At 41.5% G+C, this 27,498-nt stretch overlaps 1 protein-coding gene across 2 annotated transcripts; it reads left to right on the plus strand.

Moving 5' to 3' along the window:
- Window positions 1-18,965, plus strand: LOC111239057 (tumor necrosis factor receptor superfamily member 10A-like). Of its 2 annotated transcripts, none has more exons than XM_022768830.1 (10): window positions 1-81; window positions 9,742-9,913; window positions 12,059-12,190; window positions 16,330-16,441; window positions 16,819-16,955; window positions 17,052-17,153; window positions 17,244-17,290; window positions 17,381-17,659; window positions 17,751-17,787; window positions 18,322-18,965. In XM_022768830.1, exons 1-10 carry the CDS (start codon window positions 49-51, stop codon window positions 18,621-18,623), a joined length of 1,353 nt encoding a protein of 450 aa, XP_022624551.1. In that variant the 5' UTR covers window positions 1-48; the 3' UTR covers window positions 18,624-18,965. The 2 variants fall into 2 exon arrangements, with proteins under 2 accessions (XP_022624551.1, XP_022624552.1); XM_022768831.1 differs by lacking the exon at window positions 1-81 and adding an exon at window positions 1,870-1,948.
- The last annotated feature ends 8,533 nt before the right edge of the window (window positions 18,966-27,498 follow it).

The raw sequence follows: 27,498 nt of genomic DNA on the forward strand, positions 1-27,498 counted from the left end.
CGCGAAGTCCAAGTCTCCGGGATCGCCTCTCATCTCGAAGTTCCCAAGATGAACTTCGGTCCGGTGCTCGGGAAACTTTCTGTAAGTAAACGCGACAAAATAAGCTCTTGAATACTCACCCGCTTGAATATATATCGCTCTGTGTATAATTAGTATCGTCTATTAAGATTATATGTATTTGGTGAACCTCCGTTAATGGTTTAAATATGCTATTAAGTTCAGATAGCCTCTTATTGTGTCGCGCTCTCGGCGCTACAGCAGCACAGTTAAGTTATTTAGTTAGTGATATACAGTAACGCATTGATTCAGACCGTCGCTGTGGCTGCAGGAGACCTTTGATAACATGAATACACACTGTTTCATGAAGTCGAATAATAGACCAGAACAAACTTTTGGGGGAAAAAATAAAAAAAAGAAAAAAGAAGCTGCGCTGTGACATGGGAGCAGAAATCACGACCAGGCCTGTGAACTTGTGTGAGGAGATGAAACAAGCCCGTTCATTGTCCCGCAGGAGGAAGCAACACTGTGTTTGTTGTTGTTGTTGATCAAAGTGTTTATTTCTGTAGAGAGTTCTGTGCTCATCTGAAGATTGTTGGCTCCTGTTTCTGGTTTCTGTGCTCAGGTCAGTTCAGTACAGTACATGTGCTGTATCATTCACTCAACCCAATCCCCTCCACCCCTCCCCTCCTCTCCTTCTTCCTCCAACATTACAGCCACCATCTGTGTTGGACATCATGTGGTCATATTGTTCAGACATTCAGCATATGATGGCTCCTGGTCTGTCACAGCGGATGTAGCTGGCCCTATAGGCTCTATTAATAAGTGCAGTGAAGCCATGGCCTGCTGCGAAGTGCGCTCCTGCTCCAACAGGCTTTAAATCAAATGTGTGTGCAGAGAGTGTGAGAACCACAGGTTTCTGTAACATGTCTGAAGCTGTAATCAGTTTCACCCCTAAAAAGCCAAGAATCCACCTTTGCCAGTTAGTCAATTAAAACCACAGAGTCTCTCAAAAGTTTTTCCATCTAAGTTTATTCCACTCTCGAACCTTCACAGAGACGTCTTTTCATTCCTGGCCTGTTGTTTTTTCCAACTGTGCTGCACCAAAGCCTGACACCATGAATCCCGTAAGCTCACTGTAACGCCTTAAAGTGTAACCATTTATTAACACCGCTTTGTGTTTCCATGGAGGTGAAGCTCATAAAGCTCAGTCATATATTTTGCATTAATCCAAAGATCACTGATACCGTGACAAAGATGCAGAAAATGAATCAGAGTTCTTAGTTACCGCAGTTTGGCGTTTCATCACAGACGCCTCCTGTCGCCTCCGCTCACTTTAAATACAGTCGTTAAAGTAAATGTAACATCTGCTGATGTGCCTGGAGCTTTAGTGTTTGTTTTCTGCATTGTCTGATCTGTGTTTTAAGTCATGCAGTGTTCCATTACTGAAATCAGATTTACTTCTCCGGGTGGCAAAGTCAATGTTTATCTCTTTTGTAAACCACAGTACATTCTGGAGGCCCTGCCAGCAGGCCTTGTTGCTAAGGGACTATGAGGAAACTTCACCCCCCCCCACCCCCCCACCCCCTTCCCCAAACACACACACACACATACACAGAAATACACACACACACACCCCTCCAAATTGGCTTGAGTGTACGTGCCTGGCCGCTCAGTAAACTTCCTGTGTAGAGTACACAGATATGCTGATATTAGTGGCATCAATTTACTTCTTAGAATTGTCATGCCCATGGAAATATACACGAGATTGTAATCTGTGATTGCTTACTGAGCGTCTGGGTGTTGGTTCACACAGGAAATATCCCCCTCTGTCTCTGTGGACAACACAGACAAGGGCAGGACTGACATCTGGGACAAGTGGAGGCCAAACTGTGTCACTGGGGACTCAACAGTGGTCAACAAATCAGCCGCTCTAAAGTTCCTAATGCTGGTAACTGCTGCTTGCTGCTCTGCATGGTGACCATGTGAACTGTTATAACTGAGCCTGTGGCTTAGAGAAGCTGCATGTACTCTGACTGATGCAATGCGGTGCAACCCACTCGCTGTCAGTCAGGTGTTTGTACCAGAGCAGAGACACAGCTAGTGATGTTTTATTGTTAGTGATTGATAGTTGATCAAAGTGCTGCTGCTCCTGCTGTTGTAGTCGTCGTCGTTGTCGTTATTAAGGTGAGTCACTCCTCAGTTATTGAAGACCTACTGATTCACTTAGGGAGTGCCACCTGTTCAGGTGTTGCCGACTCGCGTCATGCATACCAATGGGGGCAAGTCAGCGCTCACACCTGAACGGTCCGGCCTGAGTCAAGTGGGGTTGCGTCAAACATCACCAGATAAACAGATTGACTTCACCCAGTTTCATTCTTTCTTCTTCTTCTTCTTCTTCTCCGGCTCATTCTTTGGTCCTGACTGTGATTGCTGAGGAAGTTTTACTCCCACAGGTTAAGTGTGTGATGTGAGGGGGTTTAACTCCATAACTCCACCTGTTCCACCGTGGTTGAAGTGTAATGCTCACTGGAAGGAGTGCTTTTCTATGCCAGGCACTGATTTGTGGACATAAGAATAAAGGAGCTAGCTATTTTATTATTTGTGTCCAAGTGTACAGAGGCGTAGTTTATGAGTGGGTAGAGCTTAGAGCTGAAATATTTTTTGATTAATAGATTCTGATAATCAGTTGATGGTTCCAGTCATATTTCAAAACAAAAATACCAAATGTTCTCTGGTTTCAGCTACTGCGATGCAAAGAGCTGCTGCTTTCTCATTTTGTTTTACATAATTGGAAATGAATATCTTTGGAAACTGGTCTGTTTGTTGCAGATGTTACTGTGGGTTCTGAGAAACTGTGATGATTTTTTTCACTAATTTCGGACATTGAATATATATATATACACATAATAATTGTTACTTGCACCTGTAGTAGTGTTTACAAAGGATTTTATCCATATAACCAGGAGGAAAAAAGTGTATCACAACAGCAAATTTGAGAATTTCAGTAATTAATCACTATTCCAATAATCAATTCATGATTTCAATCATTTTTCAAATACAAATACCAAACATTTCCTGGTTCCAGCCTCTGAATTGTGAGGATTTGTGATGATGAACTGAATATCTTTGGGGTTTATGACATGAGCTCTCCTTCAGTTTCAGGTAAGTGTGATGAGCATTTTTGTAATTTTTAGATTTTCAGGCCCCAAACAATTAATGCTTTTAATCTAAAGATATTCAGAAGATTAATTGATCATGTTAGTCGCAGAAGGAAAGACGGCGCTGTGGACATTCACAGCCCTATCAGAAACACGACATAGCGTGAATAGAGACTGACATAAGGTTTACATCAGCGCTAAGTCCTCTGACTTCCTGCTCTCCTGGATAAATGAACAGATTATAACACAAGTGTTGAGTCTCAGAACAAACTAAACCTTTGTCCAGAGAGTGGACTTCTGTTTAGAAAGACATAAATCCCACATAAATTCCAGCTATTGATGGTCACTTAAGTCCCTGTTGACCTGCTACACCAGTCACATATTCTACATTTTTGCTGTGATGTGTTTATAGAGAAGCCTATAAACTGTGCTTCATGGGACTTTTTTTTTCTCCCCCCTTTTACACAAAGACGAGCTTTAATGGAGCTAATGTGATTGTCTCTAGAGCGAGGTGATGGATTCCTGCACATACTTGAATCTATTAGTCATCCTTTCTTGCTCTTTTCATTCTCTCCCTCCTGGTGTTGTCTTGTGAGTCGCCTCTCTGCCTCTCTGCAAAGGGAGAATTTGAAAAAGCCCTAAGTTAATAGCCCTCCTGCACACAAATCTCCAAATTCAATTTGTGAATGTTGTTGACAAATTCAGTGTCCTCGCATATCCCTCAGTAACGTACTACATGAATCATAGTGACGCCATGTACACGTGAGAGCGGCTGACCACAGAGACCACCTCGCCCTCACAACACAAACAGACTGGAAAGTGTGTCTCACACTGCACCTGCTTACAACTCTTAAACTCATGGCAGCCCCGTCTCTTTCAGTCATCAAAACAATAAGCGTATTTTCATGTGGTCAGCGTCAGCGTCAGGGTGTCAGTCATATCACCAGCTTGTGGTCGGCTGAGCGACTGCTAGGAAATTCATTAAAACTGTCGTCATCGCTGATTGTTTTTTTGTTGTTTCTCTTCTCTTTTTTTTTTTTTTCGCTGGTATGAAGGTGAATGTTGCCTAACCTGCCTGTGACACACTGTCACACTCGTCTAATCAGTGAAGCATACCTCCTGAGGAAACTCAAGAATTTGTGTCGTGGAGCTGCTGCTTCCCTGAGTTATAAATATCCAGCCTAGCGGATATGTTGTGGGTCTAATCGGGTGCTGGGCCTGTGCTCTGAGGCAGGCTGCTGTGGAGGGAACAGTTTGGAGCTGAACCCTGCATGAAGCCTCTGTATTGTCTCGAGCTTCCTGTGCTCCCTGAGAGGAGGGGGCAGCCGCTTTTCACACGCTCCCACACATACACTGTATGTGTAATTGTGTACTCTATTGTGTGTCCGTGCGTGTACTCGTCACTCTGCGTGCGTGTTTTGTCGCTCAACAGTATGTTAACACTTTCTTGTCTGGCCGCTTTAATCCTGCGCCGGGTGTCACTCTCTCTTCATCTCCGATCGTTCAGCTTCATAATGATGAATGTGTCCCAGCTCGGCTGAACTCTGGATGTATTTACAGTTTGTAGCGACGTGTCAGACGCCTTTCGCTTGACATAAGCTGGGTTGTACTTGTCTTAGTCATCTAACACAAAATGTCAGTGTAATTTATCACTCAAGAAAAGTCATGCATGGTCACCCCAACCCCCGCCCCCACCCCCAATGAGTGCCAGGGTTTATCTGTAAAGCTGAGCTCAGAGTGCCTTCACTGCCCCGTCAAGGTCAGCTCAGAGGATATACCATACATATTGCATATTGAATTAAAGTTTAATTCAGGACAAATTGTACTTGATTTGTCATCTTAAATAATAAGTTGGTTAAATTAGAATTGCATTAAAAATCCAATGCTAAACTTGGACATTAGTTTTCACTGATAAACTAATGATATTACAGATGACGACTGATGTAGGATTTCGTCTCTGTTCTGTTCTGAAAACCATATTTTCATTTCATTATCTGAGTTTCTTCAGGTCATAGAGCCATCCGTCCTCATAACAGCATAAATTAGATCACTGAGCAGTTATGGGTAGTTAATGGTGAATATCATAAAATATCAACCCAAGCTATTTGCGGCTTTGAAAAGACCAGTCAAGCATAAAACACAGAATTAACTGTAATAGAGCAAAAACGGTTGAGTTGATTAATCAATTAACTAATTAAAAATAATCTGCAACAATTTTGATGATCAGTTATTGCACATTCTCACTTTCCAATAATAACTTTAAGTTTTGGAGTTTTTCTCATACAAGAAAAAAAAAAAGAACTTGTGGAAGGCGTTTGTCACTTTTTATAGACTTTTTTATTTTATACACAAAAGTGTTAAAGAAAAAAGAAATATCGATATTGTGTTAATGATACACGTGATAATATGGGGATCTTTTGTTAATCTAGTCGCCTCTTCACTAAACATGAAGTGTAATTGTTTTTGTTTGTTTGTACAGTTACAGTCACAGACTCTCTCTGCACCTCCCTGCACTCCCATTAAACATATTCTCCTTCTTTTTTTCCCCCCAAACTTTGAGAGTTCAGTGTAGCAGGTGTGTCTTGTCTTTTGTACCGAGAAGGTCAGACAAGCAGAAAACAAAAAAGTGACTAAGTGGCTGCAGATACCGTCACTTCAGTTATGAGACGGAGGGGGTTTCTCTGTTGCGGTTGTGGGAGTTGATGGAGGTTTCTGATAAAGATTAAACTGTGTCGTGGTCGGGGGAAGATGCATGTCACTGACGTTTGCACCGAATGTAACGTGCTGCAAATCAGCAGCTGCGGCAAAACATGTTTGTTCCATCCTGCACCCTGTCATGTGCTGGAGTCCTTAAATATCAACAAGGGTAAAATGGCTAAATTCCTCAGTGCAGCATGGAAATAGAGTAGTACTGGTCAGTAATCAGTGTTAGTTTACGTGATTGATGACTCAGACCCTTCAGCTTTAATCAGATGAACTGATTAAGTTGTTAAATCAACAAATGACTGTACAGTAGGCGACACTCAAAACTGGATTAAACTGATTGTACAAAGTGACAACTACAGCTTTTCAATTGGTTTTCTATAGACTACATTGAGAAAAATCATGTGATAATCGGCCTTTTGATATTTATTAATCTCACATCCTCAATCCACGGAGATATTCTTTTAAATCTAAACTTCTCTAGAGCTCCCGTCTCTCTGTCATGTTGTCGGAGAACGCGCTACGACCACGATAGTATCGTAGCTGTCACAAATGTCTGACAAACGATGAAAGAAAAGGAGCAGCTAATGAGAAAAGCATGACATGGAGAGTCAGGTCCTACTCCGGATCCAGGAGTATAATGAGGTGCATCATGTCTGTCCTTATCAGTTGGCTATGATTGAAATCATCTGTCTGATATGAAATGAAGAATCTCCCTTGGTGTGTGTGTGTGTGTGTGTGTGTGTGTGTGTGTGTGTGTGTGTGTGTGTGTGTGTGTGTGTGTGTGTGTGTGTGTGTGTGTGTGTGTGTGCAAGAGTTCATTGCATTTTCTGTTTTCTGTTTCTGCCCCCTTCTTTTCTTTTTTTTAATATATATAATGGAGCTCACTGTAATTCCCTCAGGGATATGGAGTGATCACAGCCCCCTAAATGGCCCATTGATAACCTAGGTCAACTGAAAGGATGTCCTGTCATTTAGTCACAAATGCATTCTCAGTGTAAATGGCATGTGAAGAGTTTGTGCCAAGGCCATTTGGAAGAACCCGGAGAGTTTAGAGGAAGTGGAGGGAAGCTACTGTTGTCAGATAAACAGAAGGTCTCATTATTTTATTGTAACTTTTATTAGTTTAACTTGCATCCACACAAGCGGAGCACTAACCTATCGCACACACGGGCTGAAAGCACGACAATAGGACACTGTTTTACCAAGTAATCTGCAGCCCGGCCCACTCATTGTACAGAGGATAGAGAGGACTGTGAAGTGGACTGAGCCACTCCAGCCAGAGGTTGGAGAGTTTCCAGGAATTGTGGGTTTGGAGGGCTCTCTGCACTGAGGTTACGGTTTCTCCAGCTTTCCGTCTTTGCTTGGTTATGGAGGTAAAACTAAGCCACATTGCGGCTGCCCATAGCGTTTATGTACACACTGTTTTTGTGCCTATGTAGTTTAGCAGCCTTAGGATATTAGTGTGAACACATGTTGTTGGCCTTGTTTGTTTTCCCTGGGTGCGAGATGGCTGTGTTTGGGGGAAAAGGCGGGATTCCCTCAGACGGAGCTGACTGCGTTAATTACAAAATAAAAAAGCTGGACGGTTGTTTTGGATTGTTTCAGTGGCACATGGAGAAGTGGTTACACACGAGTGTGACTGCTCTCATAAAACAGTCTCTCTTAAAACATTCTCAGTTTCAGTAGCAAATTTTCTTTTCTTCTCTTTTAGAGCTGAAACAGTCACTCAACAGAAAATGAGGGCGATTAATCATCAGCTATTTTGATAATCGTTATCTATCGATTTTCAAAGGACTCAAAGATGACATGACTAGTTGCGGCTTCTTCAATGTGAGGATTTCCTGCGTTTCTCTGCTTTATATTGTTGTAAACTTTTTTGGACCGTTGGTGGGAAAAAACAAGACATTCGAAGACGTCGTCTTGGTGCTGTGGAAAATGGCGATGGGACATATTTCGCCATTTTCTCGCTTTATCGAGATAAATAATCTGCAGATTAATAGATAATGAAAATAATAATAATAAACAGCAGTGGCCTTACTTCCCTATGGTAAAATAAGATTGGCTTTTCTGTGAGTTAACCTTCAACTGCAGAGCGCAGCAGGTTAGCTGCTGCGGCCGTCTGCACCTGGGAATGTTTTGAATAACAGACCCTGAAATGAACAAAGACTGGAAATGATGTAATCTCTACGCTCTCTATGCATCTTCACTGTCAGAGAATCACACAGGTTTCGACTGTAAATGATTTATTACAATACTTTATGGGGGGTATTGATTGATATTTCACATTCTCCCTCTGCACTGTAGAAGTGTAGGATTACCTCGAGTCCAGCTCATTCTTTCCCAGTTGTCTTTTTTTTCCCCCATCCTTTCTTTCCACTGCTTCGTCGTGCACATGTGCTCGTACGCAGATTTTTCTCTCTTGCCTTTTTCACACGGCCTTCTACTTACTCTTTCCCCAGTTCCATGTCTCTGCTTCCCCCACCCTGCAGTCATACACATAGTGTATTCAAGTCTAAAGACTCACCCATGCAAGCTGTTAGTCTCCCCCCCCACCCTCCTCGCTCTCATTTTATCTCCCTCCTCTTTCCTTCTCTCCTCTGCCCCCCCACCCCCCACCCCAGAATGTTTGGATAGATCTAAATGGTGTGATTGTGACTGCTCTGCCGGCCGTCTGCCCCTCCACGTCTGCCTCTTAGCGTCTTTGGAAAGTCTGACGTGAGCAGAGGGAGAGGAAGAAGGGAAAAGGCAGAGAGCGCGAGAAAGAGAGAGAGAGAGGAAAGTTCTTTTGAGCAACAAGGCATGGCGGCCCTCCAGAGAGCCGAGTCTAGCGTCAGGAGTCGGCCTCAGCTCCAGCCTGTCCCTCCTCCTCTACCTCAGTCTGTGTACTCTCAGTCTTTCTTCCTCTCATTCTCCCACACTTGTCTTTTTAGACTAGAACATCCCACCTTCAACTTGCCGTCTACAATTTCTCACTTTTAATCGACCCTCCCGCCTTCTCTTTCTCCCTCTCAACCTGGCCCGCTCCACCCTAACCTGTTCCTTTCTCTCCTGGCCTTGTGAAGGTGGGGAGCGGTTGGGGTGGAGTGGACTGGAGGGGGGGGGGGACTGGTGCACAGCGGAGACAAAAAATCTCCAAAGGTAGGCCTCTCATTTACCCAGGAGGTGTCGCGTTGCGTTTGAGGCGCTTCATGCCGGTGTCGCATGTCGTGGCATTCAAAGAGCCGGGGTTTAAGAATGTGGGTCATTTGAAGTAGAGGCACTAAAGTGTGTTGTTTGCCAGTGAATGGGGCCTTCTCACATTGACATGGTGAAAAGCGTGTGAATAAACACCAGCGCCTGGGGGCCACACTAAAGTGTTCAGCTATATTCTTCTCAGTCCCCCCCCCACCTATACAAGCCTGTTATTATCCGGCACATGAATGGACCTCTGGAGTCACATCTGATACGGGCACCGGGCTGCTGTTAGCTGAGATACCTTATCGAACCCTCAGCCCACAGTCGAGGAAAACAGAGTCTCTTCTTTTTCAACTTTTTCCTCATAAGAAAACCAGATCATGGAGTAATTAAGTTTGGTCGCCTGTTGCGCTGCATGTTGCTAGCGTATAGCTCTGCATCCTGCGCACACAGGACTGTGTTGCCTCTAGTTGTGACCAGCTGCATGGCTCCCTTAATTGCTTTCCCACGGCAGATGTTCAGATCAGATGGTTCAAATTAAGTCGTAGATTGCTCACACAAGGTTTCCTATGAAGATAGACTCTCCTCTTTACTGTCCTTCATCTAATGAGTTTGAGTGGGCGGGTCTGTATACTGTGGATACACATAATAATGCAAAGCTTTTGTCCCCTCTCCCCCCCCCCCCCCGACTTTGAACATTCAGGTGTTGGTGGTGGCAGCGCTCCTCACTGGGCTCGTGTGTCACGCAGCAGATCCTCCAGCGTCTCAGTGGTCCAGCGACGAGTACAGAAACCTCACCCTACGACGACACAGAACGTGTGTGGAGAACCATCAGTACCTCCACCAGGGACTCTGCTGCCTCAACTGCCATGCTGGTAAGAGGGATCGTATTAAAGGCCCCATAATTTACACTTTTCAGGTGTTTTAAATTGAAGTGTTGATCCATAAGAATCCGTAAGCCTCTCTTCTGATTGGCTGACTGTATTCTGAGTGATCGAATAGAAATCTAGCAGGTAAAACACTCAGAGAAACCAAATCCTGCAAGGTTTGGATGGTGGGTCCAGGTGGGCGGGGCTTGGTGACTGCTTTGTTGTGACATCACAAAGTTCCAGAAGTCCTGACGGCTGGTTTTAAGGCTCAGTGTCTGAATACAGGCTGTGTGCATTTCTCAGTGGACTAAGTATTGATACTTTCACTGTATTAATATAGAACCTAGACCTGATCTATAATCAAACAACACATGGAAACCTCACTTTCTACAGTATGGGACCTTTAATTAGAATATACAGTAGCTGCAGTTGCAACAATCAACACATAACATTGTTTCCTGCATCTTAAAGCATTGATATGTGTCTTCTGTTATATAAAAAAGAACTGAGCACAAGCCAGAGCCAACATCTACAATGGCATTTTCTGTGAAAAAAAAAAAACAACTAAAGTCAAATGTCAAAACCATAACCTGAACTGTATCCTAAACGAGTTCTGCAAATATTCTCTGCCTGGCCTGGAAAGAGTGCGTGGCGGCCAGGAGCAGAAGGCACGCTGCTCCATCTCAGATCAGATCTACGCTTTTACGAGTGAAGCTGAGGTTCTTTTGAATTCCTGAGTAATTAAAAGTACCAACCTTTTTAAATTTATTATGTAAAGAATTTGATGAGGCTGTTACTAACATTTTTTTTTTTTTTTTATTTAGCTCAGAACTTATTTAGCCAAAATGCAATTACTGCACGCTGATTGGATTATTTCATTTACCATTCTGAATTCTAAGAAATTCTGTTTTATATTTAATCAACTCAGGTTTTGTAATCTTGTTTTTTTCTTTTAAATAAAAGCTCAGACGTGCAGCACCAGTAAATTCCCAACGTTATTAACTAATGCGTAATTTCTAAAACACATGCCACTTTATCAAATTATGTGTGCATGAGCATTTATTTAAAACCCGGAGGTTGTGTATGTTTGACTTCATACTTACAGCTGTTGTAAATCAACTCAAACAATCAATCGGTCAATCAATTTCTTATATCTAAAAGCTTCATTTACACACAGAGACGGAGAAAATCCCTCATGGGAGATAATGATTAGACACTAACAGATAAAACTGAGCGTGTGTTTGTGACACTGGGATGCAAAGAAAAATCTTGGAATTTTCTCATTTTTTTATGAATCTGTTTTCTTGCATTCTTGTCATTTGGTCAGTTTTCACCACATGTTTAAAAAAAAACCACTGTGACCACTTATTGGAATGTAATGTTAGCTTTTTGCTTCTTTCTGTCAGCATGAACTTTTTATTTAACCAGGCATAATGTTTGTTTGCCTGGCTACACACTGAAAATCAGTTTAAGCCACGCTTAAACTGAGCTAAAACAAACTGTATTACCCCTGAACCGACCACAGCACCGGCACCCTGCTTACTGAATATTCAGTGGGTTCAGGCCACAGATGTCTTTGCTGTCTCTTGCATTTTTCCCATTCTCTGCTGTGCCTTTTTTCCATTTGAGCATCAGATAAATCCTGAAAACACATGAGAATCAACTGGTTTTATTCAAGGCATGCGTGAACTGAGGATAAAAATTCTACGCATGACAGTCGACCAGTGGAGGAGGTCACGTAACTGTGTTGTTCAGTGAATCGGTTCATGTCAACCCCCCCCCTCCCCCCTCCCCTCCTCTGGTCCCCATGAAATGTGCACTCGAACTTCCTGGAAACCTGTCATCTTGTGTAAAAGAGTGAATCATGTACAAGCAAAGAAAACCTCACAATCCCACCCCTCTGCACTTTTTTATCAAATCAAACGGCCTTTCTCTCCTCAGCTGATGTCCCATTGGTTTACAGTTCAGAGGCTTATAACATCGGCCGATCCCTTTGCTGTGGAATGTCCTGCCCCAACATCCTGTTTCGGCAGGAAACACATCACATTAATGACGTCAAAGATCCACAGCGGCTTCAATTAGCCGCAATAAATTAGTGTATATGTTTATCATTTGAATTGATGTGTGATTGTTGCATTGTTTTATTTGCAGGAACCTTTGTGCAACAGGCCTGTGAGAGAGACCAAGAGCAAGGGACCTGTCTTCCCTGTGAGCATGGACAGACTTACACAGAGCACTCCAACGGGATGAACCGCTGTCTGCCATGTACCAACTGCCGCTCAGGTAACGGTACTCTCCACATCTGCACTTGAGTTTTTTATAAAATCATGTTTCATTTTGATTTAATTAGGGAGAATAGATAATATACTGTTTTTACATTCAACTTTTGACCTGTTAGGCTTCTCTTTTTTTTTTTTGGCTCTTTAATTATTATAGCATTTATTAAGATTTGGCTGTGGAGCTTTACACTGAGGTACATTTGACCAATTAGTAAAAGGGGTCAGACAGTGCATTTTATTTATGAAAAATAGCTTTGAAAAAAAACCCAGGCATCCTCATATGTCCTGTTTTCTCTCTTTATTCCTTTATTTGGATCCCCATTAGCTTCCACACTGTGGTCTGAATTAACAGTCCAAAACCCAAAGATACTCAATTTCCCATCACAGACGACAGAGAAAACCTCAAAATATTCACATTTTAGAAGCAGGAACCAGCGAGTTTTTTTGCTATTTGTGTCACATGTTTATTATAGGGGGAGGGGGGTGGGGAGGGGGTCTATCCTCTGTAAATCTTTGTTCATGGACAACTACAATGAGTTTATCGTGTCAGGTTGAAGCAGCTTTGTCCAGTGTGAATGCTGAAAATAACTCCCAGGTGGTTGAAAGAGAAGAAAAACTAACTGAATTGCCCTTTAATTCAATCCATTACCATTTAAAAAAAAAAAAAAAAAAAAAAAAAAAAAAAAGTTACATAAAAGTCGAGTCTTCTGTAATCCAGTTTGTCAAAGATATATTGTTTGGGAAAGTTAATACCTTTTTGTCTGTGCCCCCTGCCTTTCAGATACACTCCCGAAAATGTGATCTTATGATGTTACACGGAGTCGTGGGGCGTGTCTTTGTTGTTTTGTCTCGTACGCCGAATGTGAGCATGTTACCTTGTCTCGGGAGATTTGCTTGTGTGTCTGTCCTACCTGGGTGAACTGGGTGTGGCTGTGTCCCATTGTCTCCCACACTGGGCGTCTTTGTGTCCAGTGAAAGGCTGCAGCCACAGAAAAGAGACTAGTGTTACATAGGATGTGTTTTGTGCTCATTCGTTGCGGTTTTAAGATTGAGCTTTGTGTGTTTTGCTCTAGTTTTAAACTTATTTACCATGCAAAAATACTAGCAGGAAATGTGAATTACGCTTTGAGAAACATCTTATATTGACAAGGCCACTGTTGATTGAATGAATCCTTTTATAGAGTCAGGTGGAGCTTCGCCTTGTTGAAGTTTAGGTCATGGTTTGGTGTGTTGTCTCTCTTAAGCAAAGCCTTACGATGAATGTTGTGGAGAGTGTTGTTGATTCAGATGAAATGAACTGCATCATTTTCTTAGACCAGACAGGAAGTACAGAGAAAAAGGTGTTCATATTGAGTTTGGACTGAACAGATGTTTCTCTGCCCCACCCTCTCCGCCCCCAGCATTCAGACTTATACAAAGCACCTGCCAATTTAATAGAAATAACAGATTTAGTTAATTATTGTGCGTTCTTCAAACACCAGCTGCCTCACAGGCAGCTGACTGTTGAATTGTTGCCAATTCTTAATGTTTGGTTTTTTATTGTTGTTTTTTTTTTTTTTTGGGTTTACCCTGACTCACTTCCTATTTGAGGCTTTGTTGCATGTGTTACCTCCAGTTAGCGCTGAGCATAATTATGTAACAAAACTGAAAAGAATTATTTCTCACTGCACTGAGTTACAACAGCATTTCCTCTGTATAACGGGCGCTCGGCACGGTCTGTGTCCCACATGGCGTATCTTCCATGTAAAAAGCAGAGAGGAAGCAGGGAGCGCTGCGTTGGCTCCACTGGTGATAAAATAAACACAACAACAGAACTTGATTTCTAGCTTGATCGAATTAACTTAATGGCAAACAAATGTAGCAAAATGGAGGCTTTTAGGTCACTGAACAATGTCAGCATGTTTAAAGTCTACCAAGCTTTGTATAGCTACTATTGTAACTTGCCTCTCAAATATTTTTTCTTGCAAGGAACATTTTTATGAATCAATACTATCATTGTAAGAAATTTCAAAAAAATTCAAACCATGAACCATTTTAAAATATTTTAATATGACATATTTTCTCAGTAAATCAGCAGTTATTTGTTATGAAAGTGTCCCATGAGTGTTCACACCCCTTCATTGGAAATGAAGTAAACAACCCTCAAGGGAAAATGTTTTTTATTGGAAAACTGTTAAAATTTTGATTATTATATGTCAGTAAAATGATAACAACAAAATCCACTGTTCCAATCACTTGACATCACATAACTGCCTTTATAAACTCAGTGGTCTCGGTGCAGCGGGGCCTTATTAAATTAAGTATTAAATTAATTATAATACTGTATATACTGTATGAATATTGTTAGTTTCCTGAAGCCTCGCTGCTTCACCTCTGTCAAACAAATAACAACTTTCACTGATTCGGAAGGGTCAGTGTTACAAATTGTGATTGGCCAGTGAGCCCGGATCACGCTCTCATGCACACCCCAAATGACAGGCACATGGAGAGGGCTGGTAAAGAGACTGACAGCGGTATTAAAAACTGTATGGATTTTTTGACAGCCCATTGGCCCACATATGTGTTGGGCTCTTCTCCCAGTGGTCCCAATGGTCAGTTTTACTGTTTTCAATGTGTTTGTGAGAGAGAGAGAGAGAGAAAAAACATTTTTCTAAATCAATATGTGGCAGCCCACGACAAATAAATCAATGTATGGGAAACACTGGTTTATATCCATATAATCCAAGCTGTTGCATTTAGCCATCAAGTCGCTCCATATATAGTCTTGCATCACAGGACCATAAATTGCAGCAGTGATATCTACAGGCCCAATCTACCCAACTGCGTTAGGTTTCATTATGATCATTACACTGATAATCACTAATGATTAATGACAGGACAGACAAAAGGAATTCAGTGTGGAGAGTCAGAGCAGAGTCTTTACTCTTAACTTTAAGTCTTTGTGTTGGATGGGATCAGTAAACTTCATGTCGTATTCAACTTCAGATGTACAGACAGAGGAAACTGAATTATTCCCCATCAAATACGCAGATCTTTTCAGTTCATTAGCAACATGCTTATGACACCCTCTCGACAGCGTCCTGAAGATGGTAATAAAGTGTTTGCCAGCTGATTACTCACTGTGAACTTTGTATCTTTGGCAAAGTTGTAATTGTCATCTGTGGGAAAAGTTGACGTGACGCGTGTCCTCATTTAGGTGAATCCAGTCATAAATTTGCTACTAGATAAGAGTTCTTTAAAAACTCACTGAAATGAGCAGAATTGTGTGAATACAAGAGGATGTATTAATGCGGATGATTAGAGGATAGTAAGAGAGTGCTCACACTTTGCTACCAAACCAATCTTACACTGCAATTTTTCCTTAATTGGCAAGTATGGACATCAGATTCCTGTGAAAGGTCGTCCTGTGGAGGTGGACGACTGCTTTATTATTAATCTTGATTGTATCTTCAAGGCCAGGACTTAGGTCTTTTAGGTCTCAATTTAATAAATGCACCATGCCTCTCCATCCCTCATTATACTGTTAAAATGAGGCAAAATGTATCTAATAAGAAGACAAAATTGGGAACTCAATTATCTAACTTTTTTGGCAAAAGATTTCCACGGAATTGCTAACGGCCTACAAATTGTCTGAAAAGTCCACCATGTTCTCTCTCATTTAAACACATGCCAGTGGTCACAGGTTTAATATGAGTTTACTTCACAAAGTTAGAGGAAGTTGCAAACTCTGAACGGGTCACACACTCTGTGTTGACCAGTAATTTGTTTTTCTCTTTAGCTGATCACAGATGTGTGGGGGGCCACTACTTTACATTTAGGAATCCAGGGGCTGGTATGCTGTGGTTGAAACCTGGCTCTCTGCCAGTGTGCCTCTTTTATCTTAATGCCTTTAATATTGTAATTCAATACATACCATCTCATAGGTCCTTCAAGTACAAAATGCCTTCTGTCCGTCTGTGTATCAGTTGCTAAAAATTATTTTATTACATCACATTGTTTCATATCTCTCTGTGTATTTAAGGTTTGAGTAGATTGGTCCCCTGTTTATCTATTTAATCAGATTTGATTTATGTCCCTGGCCCTCATTGTTATGATATTTATTTATGGTGTGTCCCCTGTTTTATCTTTTCCAACTATTCACAGATGAGATTGAAACTACATCCTGCACCACGACTACAGACACTAAGTGCCAGTGCAAACCAGGGACCTTCTGTGTGCCGGATCAGGCCTGTGAAGTCTGCAAACGTTGTGCCAAGTGAGTCTGATTTTCTTCTTTTTACTTTGTACTGACCCACAATGTCACTGAGTTTCTACCTTAAAGGGGAACTCTGTTCAGTGGTACACATCAAAGTCTGTTTACAGGTCTGAGGGAGTAGTGGTGCATGTGTGGAAAAAAGATGAATAACGCGGTGGCTACAGAGGGAGCAGCTGGTCTGATGAACTGATATAGGCTGAGGCTGAAGACTACAAGCTGAGCAGACCTCTGTAGCCCGCCCCTCACCTCTACTTGAGGCTGGTGGCCTGAGGCTACATTAGCTACTACAAGCAAAGCACACCATGTGATGCTGTGCTTTTTATGTTTGAATATCACTGGATATTTATTTATTTATTTATTTTTCTATAAAATTGCAGGTGTAAACCGGGGGAGGAGGAGGTGAGGAAGTGCACTCCCTTTTCTAACACGGTGTGTCGAAAACGGGATCCGTCCCCTACTGAAACCTCCCTGAAATCCGCCCCCACACCGACACCTTCCTCTTCAGTGGACATTGGTAACATAAAACGCTGTTTTACGCAAAACACACAGCTTCAAATTATTGCACCTAATTTTAATCATACTGATTTATTTCTGGGTTTGTTTTTTTCAGCTATTCCTATATGTATTTTTCTGGCCATCATCATCGTCATTTCTCTCGTTGCACTGGCTGTGTGGTGGTTCCTGTTTAAGCAGCGTTCATGTGAAATACCATGTAAGTTGACATCATGTCCTGTGCAGCTTTGCATTGCAGTTACTCTTATTAAGGATGGGTCCCTAATGCTGTGTCTCTGCTTTCACACAGGTTCAAAGAGCCATTGTGATTCCAGTGAAATTGTGAAGATTCCTATTGTAAGTTTTTTTGTTTTGTTTTGTGTTTATTTCTGTCACACTGTGTACGATATGTCAATGTTTTCCATCCTCTACCTTTGTTCTGGGCAGGATGAGAGTGGAGCCACGGCGGAGGAGAGACAGAATAACCAGAATGCAGGTCTGGAGGGCGAGGAGTCCCGTCCGGAGTCACGGCCGCTGCTGCAGGAGACCCAGGCTGGGATAACCAAGTCTCCTCCCCTCGAGGATGAGGACCGAGGACTAGGGGACAGTTTGCCCAACACCACTAGCTCGTCTCAGACCAGCCTGTCGGCCCTGCCCACAGCAGCTTCCTCTGGTAACACCCCACACCAGAGCCCCAGCGCCTTCAGACTGCCGCCTGCAGACGTGGTGAGAGGGAGAAGACAGAAAACACCAGAAAGATTGTTTCTGTTAAATTCTGTTATTTCATTTTACATGTGTATTTTCTCTCATGTTACAGGATGATCCTCTAAGACATCGACTGGTGCCACTACAAGGTGAGATTCCTGCAGTGGGGGGGGGGGTTCTACTCCCGAGAAACATTTCTTATTCATTTCATGAAGCTATTTTTCGTGACTTTTGATTTGCCCTAAAAGGCAGCAAGCTATGCACAGAAAACCACACAGTTTGCTGTAGTTCATGTCAGTCCACAGGGAAGTCAAATAAACATTATCTCCTCAAGATCTCACATTAGCTGCCTGATAGATTAATAATCTCATGACGGTCAGGCCATATCTGAGCCTTCGGGGGTTTGGAACATGCTGTCTCTTTTTCTCATGCTAAATTAAAAAAGACATGGCTCAACAGCTTTGTTTGAGCCTCTGTTAAAAAATTTTATGTATGTATCCCCCGAAGGAAAATGTACCGACGTGCTGAATGTCCTGAAACTCATGTAGAAACAATGTGTATGTTGTTTCCTCGTGAGGTTTTTAAAGCCTCTAACGTAGACGCGACGGTTAACTTGGACAAACATTCATCCAGATTTCATGGTGTAGGCAACTAAACGTGCCTATTTATCTGTGTTTTTGAAGGGTCCGAAAAATCCCTGAAGAAGAGCTTTGATTTGTTCGACGAGTACCTGGACGTGCGGATCCATAACAAGTTCTTCAGGTTGATTGGAGTCAGCGACAATCACATCCGGATCGCAGAAAACGGCACCCCCGGTGACAAAGTTTATGAACTGCTGAAGAGCTGGATGCAGAGGCGGGGACTAAAAGCCGACATCAACGACCTGTTGGACGCTTTGCTCAGTATGGACCAGCGGCGCTCGGCCGAGAGCATCGCCTCCTTAGCCCTGCAGAAAGGCTACTACAAGCACGCAGACACGCCCTGAAAGCTGAAGGAACAGGGGCCGCAGGTGAAGAAAATGCAGCACGAGAAAAACTTAAAAAAGCACATAGACGCAGTCAGTGGACACTGTGTCTCACGAACAGGCTTACCTCTTTGTGGCTGACCGGCCATGTATTCAAAAAGCCAGTAGTTTAAAAAAAAAAAAAGAAAAAGAAAAAGACAAAAAGGGGAAGGTCAAGTCGTATTGATCAGTGCTCTGAGGATGTTGACTATCTGCCAAATACTGAGGTGTAATAATGAACACGAAGAAGAGAAGTTTTGTGGTCAAATTCAACAGCGTTACCACCAAAGACGACCATTAAAAAGTGTGTTTTGTTTGTTTTGGTTTTTTTGGGTTTTTTTTTTTTTTTTTTTTTTTTTTTAAAGAGCAGGAGAAACGTGAAGGTGTCAACTTCCACAGGCAGAAACAGCTGCATGTTTCAGCCTCTAATGAAGCGACATGCAGCCAAATACTGAAAGCTTCGACGTCTCCGGGCGGGTGTCACGCACCTCTACCCAGATCGTAGTGCACCACCTGGAGACGAGGATATACACTGGTTTGTAGGAGTGGCATTAGCTATGTCACTAATACTGTGCCTCTTTGATGCACTGACCTCTGGCACATGTAGGATTTTAAAACTACAGTCATGCTATGTTTGTTTTTTTTTTTTATTATTTAGATCTCGGCTTCTCTGAAACCGTATGTAACAGTCCATGAGCATTTTCTCGACTAATGATAGGAAAATATTGTTATGGCAACAGTTAACGTTACTAATCATAAACTTTACCTCTTCAATGCCATCTGAAAATCTAAATTTACTTTTCTTTTCTTTTTTTTTCTCATGTCCATGTCAGATTTCTTCCGATCAAGTCGCGTTGTAAAGATGTTTTTCGTCCAGTCTTTTAAATGTTCAGTGTTACGACTCATACATCGACATTGGAGAAGGAATTTCACAAGCTGTTTCTGTTAGCTGTTTATAGTTTAGTAAAAATGTTTCCACAATGTTTTCAAGCAAATTGGAAAACTTCAAAGGTTGTTTTATTTATTAATATATTTATTGTAATGAATAATAATTATCTTTTATTATTTATATCATTGCCAAAAGCGACCCTGGAGAACAAGCACACTGTCTGTTTGTGTGGTGATGATGTTTTAGCTACAGGGCAAAATGACTGACATCAAAAATGTTTCAAGGTGTGGGTGAAAGTTGTAGTAGCGTTTTTGTTGAAAACTCTGTCCCCGCTCACTCGCTGCGCTGCGTTCAGCGCAACACAGTCGATTTGTCAACGTTACATGTGCCATTTCTTCACAAATGAGTTTCCATTTAGGCGACATTCGTCACAGTGTCGGAGGTTGTTTTTTTTTTGTTTTGTTTTTTTTTCTCGACGCTGAGAGCAGAATGTGTCAAATTGGAGCTGGAATGAAATCAGTCTCAGAAAATGTTTTAGTCCACCGACTGACCGAATAGTCCTTCAGTACGTCGGTGGTGACTTGAGGTGCAGGTACGCATTGCTTTGTCTTAGTTAGACGAGATGAAGGAAATCTTTTCTGGATTTAAAAAGAAGCTCAGATTTATTTCCCCTAAATTCCTTCCCATGTACATACAAATGTCCAGAGAGCGTTGAAGCCTCACAATATGCATATGTAGTTTATATGCAGCACTTTTAACAAACCAACACGACTATAGTGAGGTATGAAGTTATTGAGGACAGCAGAACATGCAAACCAGAGCGGTTGCTGTTGATGTTGTGACGTTGTAAGGTAGAATTTGCCCGTTCTCCTGCAGTCTCTGATGTATAAAGTGAAGAGTTACAGAGTTATATATTATTGCTGAAGAGTGATGCTACAGTGCTGGCACTGCCATCTACTGACAGACAATGAAAATACAGCCTGCATCAATTTCTAGGGACCCTATACACTTGCTTTCTCACTCAACATTCTCACTTTTTAATTTTTAATTTTTTTTTTTTTTTTATCTCATCCATTTCTCAGCTCATAGCCTTTTATCTGTCCTGCCTCTCCTGCAGTAGCGTAGCGTTGAATAGGCTTCGTGTGAGTGTATGTCTCTTTTTTTTTTTTTCTTTTTTCTTTTTTTATATATACTTTCTGTGTTTTTACCTTTTACATATTTCATTGCAAGTCCTAAGTTGTTCAATTAACTTCCCTTGTGTAAAAACTGTCTATTGAGCGTTACCGTTAAGCCATTTCCCCCCTTAGTTATTGTTTGCTTGTCAAGGATTTCAGATTTAAATTATGCAAATACAACAAAAGCTGTTTTTATGTCAATTTCAAATAAATGTTTTGTACAGATACTTTTGTTTGAGTTGTTTGAAATTACTGATGTTTTCACCTGTAAAAACGTCCAGGGTTGTGCAGATCAAACATTTATACATTCATTTTAACCATTGCTCTGCCAGATTGTCTCATTGTTACATTTTTATTTTTTAACATGCCAAAGAAGATCACAAATTAATTAGGACTAACTGAGATGAGAAGGGTTATTATCTGTTACATATTTTACATTAAATTGATTATTGATTGACTAAATTATATAAACTTATACAGTAATATAAATATGTCCACAGCCAGGAACTACAAGTGTCCAATCATGACAAAAGGAATGCCTAAAAGAAACGTAAACTTCCCTTTTATTCCTTATATTTTCTATTTGTGACTTATATCAGACCTGAAAACTCCTACTTATAAATAACTGATTCGTGACTATTTACCTTTAACCCTTTAATCACCAAATTAGGTAAATAAGGCACAATACACAGATACTGTATGTATGACTCATTTTATTTCAGATTCACAGAAAATCTCCAGATTCTGACACACGACAGCAACAATTACAGGGTGTATGAATTTACAGCACAATTTTAAAGTCATGGGAAACAAATACAAAATATTATAAATTATATATAAATTAAATATAAATTATTTAACATTCAAACTTATGAAACACGGCAAAAATAATTAGATTTTATGTACAAACACTGTCATGATGTAAATGTCCTGAACAGAAAGGCTCTAACTGAACAAATCTATGAAGGCTAATATAACATAATATAACAGAGGTAGAAGTTGTGTTTTATGCTACTATGATGGACATTATCAACGTATCATAAAACAGAGCGCTTACAAAAAGTAAAAGTATAAAGTATAGCTAAATTGACAGACGGGGTCATAATAGTTTAATAATATAAGTCCTCTCTGCGCTGTCTATTCCACACATATCAGTGTGAAGTCTGAACGTCCTTGCCTCCTGACTTTCCTCCTTTACACTCAATGAAATTCCAACATGGCTGACTCCACTACTCAAACAGGACGTTGTATTTCATTTACTGGCCAGCAGGTGAAGCTATCCTTAGTGAACAATTAGCGTTGTTAATGATTAACTGTGATTCTGTATTTTGCAACTTTCCTTTTATCTTTTCTTTTTTTTTTTACTTCAGCCACTCTGAGTGTTTCATGTATTTTCATTCACCAGCATTAGTCTGAGCCTCTCTGCACATTATGGTCAGTGGAGTGACTGAATTTATTCCTCAAAGTCAGACGGTGGATGTAACTGAGGAGATTTTCATTAGTGTCTCCTTTCTTTCCTTTTCCTCTCCTCTCACTCTTGTAGTGGGGGTAGTAATTATTTTGAACTCTTTTCAGTACTCCATCAAAATAATAGAAATGTTGATATTCATCATCATCATCAGGCAGGTTGTCATCACGGCCTTTCTCCAGCTCTCCTGTTTCCTTAAATGCACCTGCGGTTTCCCTCGAGGAAATCGGCTTTGATCCGGCTCCTGCAAATCTCTCCATGCAGTGTTTCCACCCAGCTTCAGTGCGATGTATTAAACCTCTGCACGGTGGCGGCCTGTCATCTGCAGACTGTGGAGGAGAACTTTCATCAGTGCTGAGAAATGTGGGCAGGAACAGTGAAACATGCTTCATTTCATCTCACGCTACATAAATTTGATTGAAAGTCATTTTTTGAATTAATAAATTAGGGTTTTATTGCACAATTCACCATTTTCACTCTCAGAAATCAATCATTTCTGGTTGCTCTTCCTCAAAACTTTTTATCCTATTTGCAGCAGCTTTATCTCCAGTTACAGTATATTCTCCCTTCCTGTTGGATATAGGGTTTTTTTTTTATCTTTTTATCTGTGTATTGTATTTCACATACAGTTTATCTGTGTATGTAAACTTCTATTTCCCCTTTCATTAACTAATCTACTTTAAAGTTAAACTTGAGCATTTTGGGAAATACATTTATTTGCTTTCTGGCAGAGAGCTAGAAGAACAGATTGATATGAAGCTACAGCCAGCAGGCAGTTAGCTTAGCTTAGCACAAAGACTGGAAACAGGGGGAAACAGCTAGCCTGGCTGTAGCAGCCATTTGGCATATTTGCCTTATTAGTAATTTAGGCCATCTTTTTTACAATAATCAAACGAAAAAATAACATTTTAACTTATTACTGGGGGTTATGTGCTAATTTTTTATTTTGGGCTTTAGACTCCATGCGGTTATTGTGCTAATAAATAGTGGCCCACTTTTCACACATTCCTTTCATTTAAGAAGGATTTTCATAGAAGTCTGGTTCCACAGCTTCACGTACTGGTGGAAGACAGTTGGTTGATGTTTGGGCTGTTTCCAGAGGTTGTGAAAATGAGGATGAGGTCACTCCTGGCTCTTCTTCTCTCTCTTTATTCTCTGCGGCTTCATGGGGGTTGGTGATATCCTCTCTCATCCTGAGGCCTGAATGTGACCCTCCACTCGTAGATTCAGCATTCCTTGTTGTACGCGTTGTAAACCCGGGCTCAGTGTCAGTCTCGGGCTCCGGACTCATGGTGGTTGTTGGCGGCCCATCAGCTCTCTGTGTGCTGCCATGATTGAGGACTTCCGATCCTGGCATCGTCTGTTTAATCTCCATGTTTCCTGTCGCTGTCTGTGCTGTGTGCTCTGTTGTTTTTGCTGTTTCTGTTTCCCTAATGTGGAATGAGGGAGGTGGAGTTATGACTGTTTCTTCTGATGGCACATTTTCCTCTTGTTTAGTCTGATTTATGCTCATATTTTCATGAGGCGTATTATTATTAGTCTCTGCGTGCTGTGTTTCCTCTGTGGTTTCTTTGACCTGCTCAGGCGCCGTCGTTACTTTAACTTTACTTTCTGCTGGTTTCAGATCTAGTTTCTCTTCTCTATCTATTGCATAAATGTATAATGAAAATAGGGTTTCTCTCAAGCATTCAAACTTTGAGTCATCTGCCTCAATAATAAAGTTTTCCTTTATAACTTTATCCATGGATGGGGGGTCAACCGGCTCCTTTACGGGTGTATTTACTGTTTTCCAGCCAGTGTCTGTTTTCAGGAGCAGTTTTCTTTCTGTTTGTGTCTCTGTCTCTGTGTCTGGAAGGAACAGTGTGATTAAGGCTTCCTCTCCCAGCTCAGTGAGCGTTTCTTTGTGATCGACATTGTTACTATCTGTTTGATTCGTAGAGCCTGTTTGTAGGATGTGTGCTAATCTTTTCTGGTTTCCATTTTCAACAGTATTTGTATGTGATCCCTCAGTTTCGCTTCCTGCCTCTGGGCGCCGAAGCTCTGCTTGTTTTGTGATTATCCTCCCGCTGAAATCTTCTTTATTATCATCCTGAGTGGCCCTCAGCTTAGACTGTGGCCTATTTATGGAGTCTCTCTTCTCTCTGGATACCAACAAGAGCTGCCTCTTAATGTGAAATCCATCATCATCATCATCATCATCACTGTCAACACTAGAAGCAGCTTTTAAAGAAAGCTGTTTTTGAAGACTTTCTTGCAAAGTTGAGTCTGTAATCGGCTTCAAATGTTCATTTTTCTTCATAAAACTGGCTTCACTTCTTTGTGTCTCTAATTGTGATGTATCTGAAGCTTTCACGGAAGAGCTGCCAGAGCGCAGAGCAGCAGTTTGGACAATGTCACGTTGATCGACTAAAGCATTTGAAGACTGTCCATCATACTGCCTGAGAACTTTAATGTCCATCGCTCGCTGTGTGCTGTCTTTTTGCCTTATTTGTGCTCCTGCGATCTCTTCTTCTGATATTTCTTTAATGTTCATTGCTGGTTTTATGTCACCCTCTTTAAGACAACAGGAAATAACCACAGCTGTAGCAGCACAGTATCTCTTTGGCGTCGCTTTCCGCTGTTGAACAGTGGTGGCTGGTGTCCTGCTCTCAGGTTTCTGCAGTAAGAAAGCCTGAAGGTTTGTGTCTGAGGGAACTGTGTGATGATGCAGGACCCATGCAGACCTTGAGTCAGGGCGATCTTTAATTATATCCATGGCAAAATGACTGACTTCACCTCCAGGCTTAGTTGGCGTGGCTCTGCTAATAGCATGCATCGCTAGCAGAGTATCTGACTTCAGAGATAAAGGGAGACTTTTCCTCTCTGCATGAAGAGAAACAACCTGGAACGACAAGAGAGGAAGATAGAATTAGACAGAAAACGCCTACCAGACTCTTTTCCTTTTAATTCTTCCTGTTGCTAACCAGCTTTCCATTCAGATGCGCCAAGTTTTTGCCATGGATGTCATCTCTTATCGCGCAGTCAGCCTGAGATAGCGAACAAGTTTCCAATGTAGTCCGGTGGCAGCAACATAAAAGTTTCCATCATTAGCTTATCACAGGCTTAAAGAAAAAACCAAAACAATGAAAGGAGTTTCAACATTTTTTAAAGATAATTTTGTTTTAACATTTAAATATATATATATCTACATTTATATATCTAATCTAAATATACATATATCTTTTTTATAATTAAATCTTTTCACCAAAATTGCACTGTTTTGCGAATGATTTAACTCACTTATAAAACCTTTACTCACAGGTTAGGAACCACTGGTCTAGACTGAAATTCCTATTGGAGGGTTGGAAAACCTAAGACAGTGAGAATGGTTAGCATTACTTGCTAAACATCTACATGTTAGCATTGTCATTGAAAGCGATGCTAGTAGTTAGCTCTGTGCAGCCTCACAGAGCCGCCAGCAAATTGTTAACTTTTAATGGCTCTTTTTTGAATGTTTCTCTCCATGCTCGGCCTGGTCTCTTTACCATAATGGCATGTGGTCCTCTGAGCACATGAATACACCACACACACACACACACACACACACACACACACACACACACACACACACACACACACACACACACACAGAACAGTGACCATGCAGAACATTCATTGTTATCTGGGCCAATAGAGAGGAGATTAGTCTTAAAGGGATTAGTTCACATTCCACAGCTGTTGCACTGTTTCTAGTAACTCTATTTTTATGTCTGTGTAACCATAAGGAAATATTACTCTGCTTTTCATTTTTAGTACTCTACTTGACAGCAGCTCAGGTTTTTCTTCCTCACATCTCAAATGAATACGTAGAGGGAGTCTCACGGTGAAGTTTCTCTCGCCGAGTTTAAAGCATTAGCTGGAAAAAACTACTTGAAAATGCTTTTCTGCCTCATGAATATTCTAAACAGGTGCCGAAATGTGCTGCGTGTCAGATATTCTTGGTATCAGCGGTGTGAAATTAGTGGGAAAATAAACCAGGTTGCTGCTGTTTGTGCAATCATCGGCTTCATGCTTTTAGATGTGTAATTTTGGGGGACGCTTGCCAACTGTAACAATCCCACCCGGTACGCTGATATTTCATGCGTGCAGCAGAGAGCAGCAAAACGGAGAACATGTCAGAAGATAAAAATAAACAATATGTTGATAGATAACAGCTCATGGAAGATATGGATTATAGTGGCAGTAGTTACCAGGAAACACCTGTAGAGAGAAAAACATCAGTGGGAACAAAAAGCCACAGATTCACATCGGTATTGACTGAAACAGGCATACCACTGTTGGAATATGAATCCTGTGGATTATTTCTGTCACATCCTGATGAGACAGACTGTGCCCGTTGTCATCGTCTACTGCATATGCCAAGTAGAAGGGGGAGGTCCTTAGTTTGTGCACAGCAACATACACGCAGCTTCTCTGGATGCACACGCAGTGAGGCTCAGCTTGGTTCAGAAGTTTCCCTGGTCCTCCGGGAGTCATCCGTCCGCTGAGGAGCAGTTCTCTGCACAAACTCCAGCTGTAGTAGTGACCCACGACCCCGTCCCCGTCTCCCAGGGGCCTGAGCCCAGGGACGAGCAGGGACGTCAGCAGCAGCAGCAGCAGCAGCCACATCCTCATTGTGCTGAGAATAAGTGCAGCACAAACCTGACAGCAATGTTTTTTTTTATCTTTACTACATTGTTCCACTTTGTATATGCAAACCAGGCAGCAAATTACAGCTCGGCTCTATATAACAAGGTGCTGTAATTACAGAGAGGCTTCACTCACTTCACTCTCACAGTGCTAAACCTTATAGGAGAACGTAATGAGGTGTGTAGCTTCTCCACTTTAAATGAATCTGGTTATGTATTTCTAATTCCATTCCAGCAAAAACCCCCAACAGTACAGAAACACAGAGCTCAGAGTGAGAGAAAACTTTCAAGATGCTAAAAAACTTTACATCTGTAAAGTCTGTCCCTAAAATAGGATAAAACAACATGTCTCATACACAACATAAATATCCTCAAAGTATGCAGCAAACATTGATCAATAAATAATATTAACAATAACTCTTTTAATCTCTTCACAGGCGTCTGTGTGCAACATGAAAGTATAAAATGGCTTGGTCTTATGAAGCTGGTGCACGCAGTTTATTGCCCTGTGCTGCGGCTGGGCTCAAACTTTTTGCATGTTATCAGACTTTGCCCATAAAACAGACACTTGCTCAGATGAGGGAGAGAGCCACAGTGCGTTATTGTCACTCTGCCTTCGTCGTGTCAGCAGGTAAGCCCGTCTTTAATCCGCAATAAA

Source organism: Seriola dumerili, unplaced genomic scaffold (assembly GCF_002260705.1).
Source record: "Seriola dumerili isolate Sdu_G_001 unplaced genomic scaffold, Sdu_1.0 BDQW01001845.1, whole genome shotgun sequence".
Classification (NCBI taxonomy): domain Eukaryota; kingdom Metazoa; phylum Chordata; class Actinopteri; order Carangiformes; family Carangidae; genus Seriola; species Seriola dumerili.